This window comes from Lactuca virosa, chromosome 7 (genome assembly GCF_052849685.1).
Source record: "Lactuca virosa cultivar CGN04683 chromosome 7, Lactuca_virosa_CGN04683_v6, whole genome shotgun sequence".
NCBI classification, from domain to species: Eukaryota; Viridiplantae; Streptophyta; class Magnoliopsida; order Asterales; family Asteraceae; genus Lactuca; species Lactuca virosa.
The window spans coordinates 250,166,903-250,178,862 of record NC_136432.1 but is presented as its reverse complement, the minus strand read 5'-3'; the positions used below and the strand labels follow the sequence as shown (position 1 = coordinate 250,178,862).

The following is an 11,960-nucleotide window of genomic DNA, read 5'->3' as shown; positions in this document are numbered from 1 at the left end:
TAATGGGATTTTATACTTTGATAAGTAATAATAATAATAACAACAATAATGAAAATAAAATAAAAGTAATGTCGGAGACTTTATTATATCAATCGATTTATCTTGAATAAATATATGTCTAGGGGGAGACTTGCAACTTTCTGAAACCTTGTTAGTAAAGATATATGAGATTAGGGTAAATGGGGTTAGAATGTCGAACATCAGGGCCCATTGGTGCCAAACCCGAAAATTTATATCCTCTTCCTCCTCTATCAGACGCAGATGCAGATGCAGATGGCTCTGAACTCTTTCTCTCTTTGGCAATTGAAAGCTCAGCGAATATTAGAAAGCTGATGGTCATAATCCATCAAATGTTACCCTTTTATTAATTGATCGGTCGCTTTCCATTCCTTATCTGATATCTCGAATCCTTGGTTATGAATAGAGATTCCCGGTTTGAACATCCTCCATAAAACCACCACAACTCCATCAATTTAGCCATTGTTTTGGTCAAGAAAATCCACCCAAACACCTCCTCTGAAATTTTTGTGTTGATCTGCTCTTCCCTTCTCTCTTTTCTCCTTTGTCAGAGCCAAAAACACCACCGGAGGTGGTGTTCTTCCGATGTAAACGCAAGAGGCAGCAGTTTCTTTTTTTCTGTCAATCGGAACAACCAAACATTGCTACTGTCGATTGAAGTGGCTGCTGACAACGAGGAATGGACCCACAAGATGACTCGCCGGAGGGAAGCTGTCCCTCTTAATCTTGTTCGTCGACCACCACAGCCGAGCCCACTTTATATCCTTTTCACCGAACCAGTCGCTCCCTCCTCCTCTCTTCAAATTGACGCTACATGCGACAATAAAACGACCCCAAGGGTCGCCGGAGACCAATACCCTCCCCTCCTCATGATCTCCGGCCAAAGCCGGACCCTCCCACCACCACTGCTGCCATCATGATTCTTGCCGCTCCACTTGCTGTTGCTATGATGGAAGTCCGACCGGCCACCACTATTGTATTGTCACTGCGGAAGGTATCGATCATCACCACCCTTACCTTAAGTTTGTTCCGTTCGTGCTCTATTTCTCGATCAAGCAAGGATCAGTTTAGTTTTGTAATTGTTTTACTGCAAATGAAGTTATGGTGTAAAGACGACACTGTACAAACCTTGATTCCATTTAATCAAATATAGCCCTAAAGAATGCTGATTTCACGAATATAGCCCCTCATGGGAATTAAATTTCCATTTAAGTCAAACTGCCATTAAAATGACCAAGAATAGTCCTTCCCTCCGAAAACCTTAACAGTTTTCGTCCTGAAACTAAAAGTATTCCGAAATATGCACATTCAGCCCCTGGTTTTGAGAATAAGTTGCAAAATCAGTCCCTGGAGTATGATTTTGGAAAAATCAACCCCTAAACTTTATTTATTTTAATAAATACCACCCTATACTTAATAATTAATACAAAAACTACCTTTTTGGTTATTAGGTAAAATTATATAGAACCGATGATTCGTTTTAAGAGCACGAAACACCACAAAACGACTTTCGCAACAAATTTCACCTTCGAGACTCGTTCACGCTTCAAGGGTGAGTGTTACGGCCCCTTTTTATGTTTTATTATACATGTGAAATATATATAAATATATTTTCCGGTTATGAAATGTATTTATAAACATGTTAAATTTATATATCGGCTATGGAATACACATATAAAACATATATCTAGTTTTAATACTTATTATTGTCAAAATAATGTATTATAAACCGATTTCTTTACGATATACATGCGTTTTAAAAATATTATTAGTCTTGTGCATAATTTTTTTTTCACTTGCTTCGAGCATGTACAAACATATTTATTAATTATATATGTACAAATTATAACAATTATATCTTGGAAATCATTCATGCATGTGAAGAAACATTTTATCTATTTAAGCGAGTGACATACATTTTTACGGATTTATCAAACTTACTCTGATTTTATAGTGAAACTTTACCGTATAATCTAGTTAATGGCCTCTATAGTGAGACATTATTCATTACCTAAGTTTAACCACTTAGTATTCCCATTTAAACTATAACCGTTAATCATCGGAGCAAGATATGCATGTATAGATCTATACGGGTTGACACCCCACCTGCGGTTGCTAGCTACAACCTCGACTAATCAATCGAAGCGGGTGATAATTATCTTTAGTATAACTACGACGTCTAATGAAGCGTTGTGCATGGATTATAACGGGTCACATAGCTCGGTTATAGGACTCACTATAGGCATTAACTAGACTCTTTAACTAGAAACCACGGATTCGGTTTCTCTGCTTATCAAACATTATCAGTATGGATTACTTATGGTTTATCTATTTACCAAACATTTTAAGTATGAATTTACTTATGGTTTAACTCTTTCTCAAGCATTTTAAGTATGGATTTACTTATGGTTTAACTCTTAATCAAGCATTATCAGTATGATTACTTATGGTTTATCTATTTACCAAACATTTTAAGTATGGATTTACTTATGGTTTTAACTCTTTATCAAGCATTTTTAGTATAGATTACTTAAGGTTTATCTATTATTCAAACATTTTAAGTATGAATTTACTTAGTGTTTATCTCTTTAACAAACATTTCAATCACAAATTTACTTATGATTTCTTTCTTTATCAAGCATGGTTTTAACCACAAAAGAAATACTTTCTAGACTTATAAAGTATCATTACTGCGGTTAGCAGAAAACCTGTAACTCTCACCAACCTTGTGTTGAACCTTCAAATCACATGTATTCTCAGGAGATCAGTGAACCAGCCTTTAACAAAAGATTTGTTCATGGATTTTCGGGCAATCTAGTCTCATTTAGTTTTTGTTATGTCGGCTTACTTGTTAAGGCGAATTTATGAACCTATTTATGTATGAACCTTGTATACGAACTTCAAACTTGAATGTAACTGCTATTGTCACAACCGTCAAATTTCGGTCAAGTCAAAGTCAAACAAAGTCAACAAGCCAAACCGGTCAACTCCAATAACCCTTGTATGTTAGGGTTTATGTTATGTAATCACTATACAATTCGCTATTTTAATGAGAAATCATCATTTGGAAAGTTCGTGTGTTGAATTTCCTAAGTCTCAAATGCAGTAAACACTGAACCAAAACGATAAAACATTATTGCACACTCATCGGGAGTGTGTACGACACTAAAACACGGTTTAACGGGGTTTACGAACCTTGCGTTGCGAAGCCGGACACTCAAAAAAATCACAAACGAAACCTCTCTCAATCTCTTTCACTCAATCTCTCTCTATTAAAATCTCTCCCAAATCTCTCCCGAATCTCTCTCAAAAGTTACTTTAACTTTTTGTAATCATTTGGGTCATCCCGACCCTTAACCGGGTCAAAAACCACTTGAAACGGGGTAAAAACGGGTAAAATAACCTTAAGGAACCAAAACCCTCCTATTAGAAGCGAAAACTCTCATGAGAAGCCTCTCAGGACCGAAGCCTCTCAGGACCGAAGCCTCTCATGAGAAGCCTCTCAGGACCGAAGCCTCTCATTAGAAGCCTCTCAGGACAGAAGCCTCGCATGAGAAGCCTCTCAGACAGCCCATACGAGAGGTCTCGCAGACGGCCCCTTTTTACCGGTTTTTCGACTACGACTTCGTTCTAACTCCGTTTTTCATTATTTTAACGTGGGATTTTCACCCAAAACTTTATTTTATAAACTAAGGCCCCAAAATATATAAATCTCCAGGGTTTTTATAAAAATGTATTAAAAGAATTGGTGGTTGGGCTAATTATTGAGGGAATATTTGCTTTTCCTTATTTTATGACAAAAGCAAACCACCACCACCTCACTCTATGATTAGCCACTCTTTCCCACTACCCCTTGTCACCTTAGTGGACCTTTACACCCAATCTCCAGCTCTTCCCACGTTCTAAGAGCTGGAGAATTGGTCATCTCTCCTCATTCTCATTAACTTCTTTCATTCTACACTTAGCAACCAAAGAACACTCTCCAAAATTCTCTCATCTTTTCTCTCAACTTCAAGACCTTCAAGGCTTTCTCCAGGGATTTCTTTCTTCAATTAGTAAGTATCTTCATCATTCATATAATTATTACACTCCATTCTACTCAAATCATTGATATCTTACACAAATTCCATCTTATTCGATGTTAGATTCTCGAATCATCAAGGCATCTTCTTAGTGTTCTTGGGTTGAACACTTCCTCTCTCTCACTTTCATCTACTGAAACCACATAGGGTGAGTTCATACCCCTACATTTACATGTTTTTCTTAAGTTTTAAGGGGGGAATACAAGTAAAATCATCAAGAACGCAATTAAACTTTTTCTATCAGATTACATCAGAAAAGATGAACTTCGATCACGGACTGTTTTGGTCAACTTAAATATTTTAGTTTTCAAAACTGTTCCAGGTGCAAGTAGTTCAAACTCTTAGCTTTAAAATGGCTACTTGCACATCTCCATATGATTTTTCTACAATTTATGGTGATTTTTACAAAACTGTCTATCATTTCAGAGGCAAACCCGGACCAGTCTGTGATTATGAACATTTTCACCTCTGTTAGAGATCACTAAAAATCATGATAAAATTTACGAACAAACTAGACTCATATTCCAAACTCTCAGAATTTGCGGATTTGGATTTAGAGCTTTGATGATTTTTCTATAAATTTTCTAAGAACAGTAACAGAAACTGTATACAACAAAAAGTTGCTGTCAATTTCATTTCACCTTGTAACATGTTGAGCAAGGTGTATATCTTTATGTGATTATATGTTATTGCAATATATGACATTTTATCTTAATATTTAGACACACATCAGTTTACAAATGGATTTGGACATATAAAATATAAAGAATAACAAGTGATTATAATCAAAGTACAACCGATACATTCAAACATTTAATAAACTATTTTGAATATAGTTTGCATACATTACTACGTACTACCCTTGGTTGATAAACTATAATAGGTATAGTTTATGATACATTACATAATACATACATTTAAAAAGGGTACATTTATACAAATGATATTTTCATTAAGCAAGGTACGGCCATACGGTACCAAGTTTTCATAACACGTAATTCCGTTAATGACTTTATGAAACATTACATAACACATACATTTAAAAAGGGTACATTTATACAAAGGATATTTTCATTAAGCAAGGTACGGCCATACGGTACCAAGTTTTCATTACACTACACGTAAATTCGTTAATGACTTCTGTGAGACATTCGATTCAATTTACAAATAAGTCCTATATTATAACCAGAGTCTCCTCGAGGGAGAGCGTGATACTTGTGTATAGATCTATATTGGGTCTGACAAACCCACACCTTAGCTGCATGCAACAGCTAGACCGACAGGTCTGGGGTGACAAATGTCATAACATTTCCAACGCCTGAAGAACGTCGTTTCAGGCCAACTAGGTCATAGCATGGTTATAATAACTCACATGTGGTATTAACAAACATAGAATTTACGGGGATTTCACTAAAATCAAACGAGTTTATGTCGATTTAAACTTGCATTATTTATTATAAGTAAGAAAAGTTACTTATACATTTCGGTCTTTGGATTTAAGACTACATATACATTTTAAGGAAAATATTGGATTTTCTAAAACAAATAATAGTTTTATAAACGAAAGGCTTTTAATAATACTAAACAAAAGCTTATGAACTCACCAACCTTTGTGTTGACATTTTTTTAAACAACTTGTATTCTCAGGAAATCATTAAACAGGTAACCAAGTGCATTTGAGGATGGGACGCTAAGGCGTCTACTATTTCATATTTTGTCAACATATTGTAATTGATTCGTAAACATGTAATTCATACAATGATGTAACTTTTTCAGTTATATATATGTTGGTTGGGTTTGCTTGAATTACTATTACAATTGTTGTTATGATACTATACATGAAGTCCTCCACCCCCGGACGTTTCCGCCATCCTGGGTTTGGGGGTGTGACAGCTATGTTGTTATTGTTGTAACTTGTGATGTATATTCAATTTGCTTGGGATCCATGAACTAAGTCGTACAGCCCGGCGTATTCCGCCGCCTCGACCGGGGGTGTGACATAAATGGAACACTTCATTACTGTTTGCATTTTTCCCCAACCAATGCAAAAGGTCTTCATGCGTTTTCTGATTCCGGGTGGAATTCTGACCTTGATGACAACCGATCTCAATATGACTTTGCTATTTTCCACGGTTCCAATCTCATAAGTTGGACCTCTCACAAATAACGTGTTGTTGCCCGTTCCAGCACAGAGGCTGAATACAGATCCTTGATCTACACTACAACAGAATTAATGTGGCTAAAGCAACTCATCACAGGTCTTCATGTACCCATTACAACACCTCCACTACTGATCTGTGACAATGTTGGAGCAATTTTTATGACTAAAAATCCGGTAATTAGTACACGCTCTAAACACATTGCCTTGAATTTTCATTTCATCAGAGAACAAGCAGAAGCTGGCCAGCTTAAGATCTGTCATGTTGCTTCCGATGATCAGCTTGCAGACATATTCACTAAACCACTGGGCAAGGATAGAATTTTGTTTCTACGTTCCAAGCTTCAAGTTCGACCTGCTCTTGAGCTTGTCGGGGGGGGGGGGGGGGGTAATAGCATTAGAATATATACATGTGTATAAATGTGTATCTAGTCAAAGTCTATAGTCAATAGTCAATAGTCTTAGCGTATGTATAGGAGAGTATATCTCTTCCTCAGTTAGTATCCTCCTGTATATATACATGTACTCTATTTCGTTTCAATACACACAGTTTACAACATTATAAAGATATAAACATAAATATTTTAATTAAAAGTGGCAATTTTGTATTATATAATAACTATAATAAAATCTAACGTAAGAAACTATTCGCCAAAAAAATTATTTATCGTCGCAGCTTTGCGCGGACACACATCTAGTGTTTTTAAAAAGAATTTTGTTTGAAATTTAGGACGTTACAATCGATCCCTCATTCTTATAGTTTAATTATGTTGCAGTAACTTCGATGCAAATATATCCAAGGCTGAACGATTTTATCATGGTTCCATTGTGCTTTGATTATTGTTTTGCAAGCCATCAAGATCCAACATGTTTTACGTTTTACAAGATCGTGATCATAAGATAAGATCGGGATATAAATAAGATCTGGATATGGAGGACAGACAAAATGAAATAGACTCCAAATTTGCAAACAAGTTGTATTTGTGTGTTTGTAACTTTTGTTAATTAAGGCATGGACAGGGAACCCACTAAGCTTGTTACACAGCAATCATAATTCTTTATAAATGGAAACCTCAAGAATTAGGACTAAAGCATCTTAAACATAACATGACACATAATCACCGTCACCATATACAACTAAAGACAAATATCATAGAGGAACTAATTTGTTTGTCGTGATGTTTCCCCTTATTTGAGATGAATGCATAAAGTTGTGATGCTCTGTTAGGTTTATGCAATTTGCAATGTTTGATTCTCGGGAATAGACAATTTTAAAGTTCTAAATGAGATTTATAAACATAATAATGAATTTTCTAAGGTTTATAAAATTAAAATTTTAACTAAATAATAAAAAAGTAGATATACGGAATCAAATCAAACAAAACTTACAATCCTGGTCTAATCCTAAGATGTGATCAGGATAACAGGATTTTATTTTTAAAATCTGAAAATTGCAAAAGAGAAGTTGATTGGGAAGGTGAATGTGATTTTTGTTCTAAAAGGTAACAACATCAAAAGATTCCATGTCCAAATCATGACATTTACCAAACTGCCCTTAATATTTAACTGAAATGACGTCAGACCTAAAAAAGATACAATACGACTCTAGCGGCAAGCCCTGGTTCTTGGCATGTTGGTTTTCTCCATTGATACACGTGGCCTCTTCCTCGCCGTTTGATCTTGGTTCTCCATGAACTCCCTCAAATCGTCACCGAACATCTCCACAAACGTCTTTTGCAAATCCTCTAGACTTTCCACCTGATTTTCTCCACAATTAGTCTAATTAGGGCTGTAAACAAACTGAACGTTCAGCGAACTGTTCATGAACCGTTCGGCGGGAAGTTCGTTTATATAATAAATGAACGAACACGAACATAAATTCTTGCTCGTTTAGTTAAATGAACGAACATGAACAATGGTCTCGTTCGTTCAATTATGTTCGTGAACGTTCGTTTATGTTGTTCGTTTATGTCCGTTCATATAAGTTCATTTTATGTTCATATATGCTTAATCGTGTTTGATTACATTACTATATTATATGTTCATTTATGTTCATATGTGTTCAATTAGGTTCGTTTATGTTCGTTCGTTTAACTTGTTCACGAACATAAACGAACGAACATGAACAATGTAAATTATTAAACGAGCGAACATGGACAAGAAAACTCGTTCGTTTATCCGTTCGTGTTCGTTCATTTGTTCGGCTAACTTAAATGAACGAACATGAACAAGCCCCCGTTCGTGTTCGTTCGGTTCATTTACAACCCTAAGTCTAATTGCAAAAAATAATATAAAAGGTCAAACCTATTACAAATAATTTGTTTATTATATAATGACATTTTATGTTTATTTCTTCATATCACATCATTTTTTTTTCTAAAATATTTATCCAGTCATTATAAAACCAACTATAAAACAATCAATCTTTATATTTGCTTTAAATGATGCTACTATAATCATATTGATTTTCAAAAACATAATATTTTAACAAAAACTGTACACAAATTAATATCTTTATTTTCTTATACTTAACCCTAACCCTATGTATAAATCAAGTGTATGTAAAGACCATTTTACCCTCAAACCTAGGGGAAGATCCGCAGTTGTTACCTCAGCCCCAGCGTTTTGGTCCATCATCTTCATCAAATCATGCAAAAAATCTCCCATGCCCTGAAACGTAAATTCATAACCTTCAGCCTCTATGGGTGCAATTCGAATCAAAAAAGTGTAGAACATTTTCACGTTGACCGAACGAAACGGCAGCGTTTCAATTCTCGTGATAATTTGGAAAATAATATAATATTATGCATCGGATAAAAATATCTAGATATTTTGAATGTGTTTCTTACTTCTTTGTCATCGATGTCGTCGAGTAAATCAAGAGCTCCGGCGTCGTAAATCGACCTTTTTGTTTGATCCGATAACACTGGCATAAAAATTGTAAGATGTATTAACATTCAATCGAAATCAACAAATAGGATCGCAGAAAAATGGAGTTGAATCAAACAGTGGTAGTAAATAAACATCACCTGAATAAGCCTCCTGGATTTTCTGAAACTTCCGGTTAGCATCTCCGGCGAGCGACGGAGTTTTTGCCCACTTGTCCGGATGCCATTCCTAATAAACGAACAAAATCAAGCGATATCAGCATTACGATTTGAATGTCTAGTGACAAATGATGCAATCAGATTTTGCGAAATAAATCAAAATTTATTGATAATTCGAGAATTGAAAGGAGGAAAAGAGAATATGAATTAACCAGAGAGAGCTTGCGATACGCAGATCGAATCTCAGAGGATGACGCTTCCTTCCGGATTCCGAGAACAGAGTAATAGCAAGATCCGTCCATGGATTTTCCCTCATCCATGATTCCTTCTCTTCCACTACTAATCTCAGGAACGATGGAAAGATTTGGGGGAGGGAGAATCCAGGAGAACCACAGTTCTTATTTATGTCGAAATCGTAACAGCAGTTTGCTTACACCCTCAATCACCATATATCTTTTCAAGATGGAGAAACTGATATCGAGTTCTTGAGACAGAGGGAGGATTAGATGTAAATGCTTGAGATATTTGGGGAAAAAGAAGGAAAAGATTCACTTGGGCCCGAAATCATCCGGGCTATAGAGTTATTATTATTTTAGACCCTACACTTTGTGGAATTTGACTTTTTAGGTCTTGTGTATTTTGTTTTTCAAGTAGGTATAACTTGGTGGGTAATGAAGAATAAATGTTTTGTAGTAAATGAACCACTTATCGATTAAATTCGTAATGGTCGATGCTTGTGTGTATAAATGCTTTTTTTTTTTATGCAAACAGAGAATAAATTGTTATATGGTTGTTGTGTTTTATGATGAACAATTAATATGTTTCAACTGAGTTTAACCATTATGATCAATATGAATGAGTGTGATCGATTAAAATTGTAATAGTTGATTTTGTATGTATATCTCGATCCTTGTTTTTATGCAAACATATAATAAATAGTTGAATGAATGGTTGAGTTGTATGATGAACAATTAAAATGTTTCAACTGATCTTAACCATTATTCCTAAAATAAGATAGTGATATTAGATAAAAAACCTAGGTAAGAAGCTAACACGTGATTTTATCTACTTTTCATTAGGGTTAAAATTGCTTATTAAAGAGATCTTAGATATGGAGTGTAATAATTATTGGTATAAATTTCACATCATAGTATTAATTTATTGTATCATTTTTGTGCTTCAATTGTTGCTTGGCTCAAAAGGTTATCATATAAAAAGTACTTCAATCTACAAAAGCTTTATATTTTGATAATGTTATAAAATATCATTTTATCTGTCAACCATAGATACTCACAATCCATGATTGAGTTTATTAGAATTTTCAAGATTTTAATCAACTACTTTTGTTAACGAGTGTTAAATTCAATAAAGAAATGTTAACTTAAAGGAGAGCATCCCACAGACTTGTAACATGATAATCGAACTACCAAAACCACTTCTTGTTTTGGAAGAGTTATAAAACTCTTCTAGTTCTCTCACATCCATATGCATGCATAAATTGTATCCTAATCAAGATATATCAACAATGGCATGTTCAAGACCACATGCCTGAAAGTCGAAAAAACCGTGGTCTTTTTTTGTTATGTTTAGCATGAAATATTAAACAATTGATTCAAGCTTCCGTCGCCTTCTTAGGCCTTTAGGGTACTTTTGTTGGTTATAGTTCAGGCGTTCAGGGTTCATTCGGGATGAAAATATCTTAAAGGACTAAAATGAATAAAACCATAACCTAATGGGCTAAAAATGGTCAAATTAGCCCAAAAGTACGGCTGTGACTCGGAAGAAACTTCGAGAGCTTTGAAGCTAGAGGAGATATTTTTTATTGGGGAGGTTAATGTTGAACCCTAAACATACGTTAAATTACAAAAATGCCATAATTTGAGACGTATTCATCCAGCTATCGGATCCGGAGATCGCTTAGGTCTAAATTTGTTAGGGGCAAACCTCAATGTCCAGAAATGTATAAGCATTTGAACTAGTTGTACAAGTTGTGAGAAGTAAGTTTTCCTGGGAATTAAACTTTTAGCTCTGGAAACAGGAAGCAACTTACACGTGCTATTTAGACCAAACATTTTGTTGGTTAAGGTTTTCTTACTTTTTGTTCATTTTTTTTCATTAATGAGAAGATATTATTAAGGTAAGAAGATAATTATGTTCTTTTAAATACGCTTGACCAACAATAACAGTTTTGTAAAATTTAATTAAATAAATATAATAAGAATAAATTTAAGAAATTGTTCTTATAGTTATGTGGTTATCTTAATCAATTTTCTTTAAGGAGGACGGAATCGTAGCAGGTGAAGTTGATCGGGTTTGACTAGGGAGGAGGAGAGGGATCGGCAGGATGAGAGCAAGAGAGAATGAGAGGGGTGTTGCGTAGGGGTGTTCAAAACCGAATTTCGGATATCCGAAAATTCGGATAGTTGATTTTTGATATCCGAATCCGTATCCGAAAATTCGGATATCTGAAGTTCAGATATCCGAAATTTCGGATACGGATACGGATTCTAAATGGGATATCCGAAAATTCAAAGTTTCTAAAATTCGAGATTGAAAAATTACGAGACACATGAAACCAAAAAAAAATGCACCACTGCCATTGTTCCAAAATTCAGATGTCTCGAGTTCTTTGTTAATTGTTATAGAGTTTCAATA

General features: G+C 34.9%; 1 protein-coding gene and 1 long non-coding RNA gene across 3 annotated transcripts; one reads left to right on the top strand and one right to left on the bottom strand.

Moving 5' to 3' along the window:
- Positions 1 to 277: 277 nt before the first annotated feature.
- Positions 278 to 5,837, top strand: LOC145125827 (uncharacterized). Its single transcript, XR_013716163.1, has 3 exons — positions 278 to 1,012; positions 1,470 to 1,570; positions 5,748 to 5,837. It is a non-coding gene; the product is annotated as an uncharacterized LOC145125827 (long non-coding RNA).
- Positions 5,838 to 7,709: 1,872 nt separating this feature from the next.
- On the bottom strand, positions 7,710 to 9,838 carry LOC145123568 (uncharacterized). Of its 2 annotated transcripts, none has more exons than XM_079058779.1 (5): positions 9,518 to 9,838; positions 9,288 to 9,375; positions 9,108 to 9,184; positions 8,836 to 8,928; positions 7,710 to 8,016 (listed from the first exon to the last, which is right to left on the bottom strand). In XM_079058779.1, the coding sequence occupies exons 1-5, from the start codon at positions 9,623 to 9,625 to the stop codon at positions 7,864 to 7,866; spliced, it is 519 nt and encodes a 172-aa protein (XP_078914905.1). In that variant the 5' UTR covers positions 9,626 to 9,838; the 3' UTR covers positions 7,710 to 7,863. The 2 variants fall into 2 exon arrangements, with proteins under 2 accessions (XP_078914905.1, XP_078914906.1); XM_079058780.1 differs by having other exon boundaries at positions 8,869 to 8,928; positions 9,518 to 9,837.
- Between the last annotated feature and the right edge of the window lie 2,122 nt (positions 9,839 to 11,960).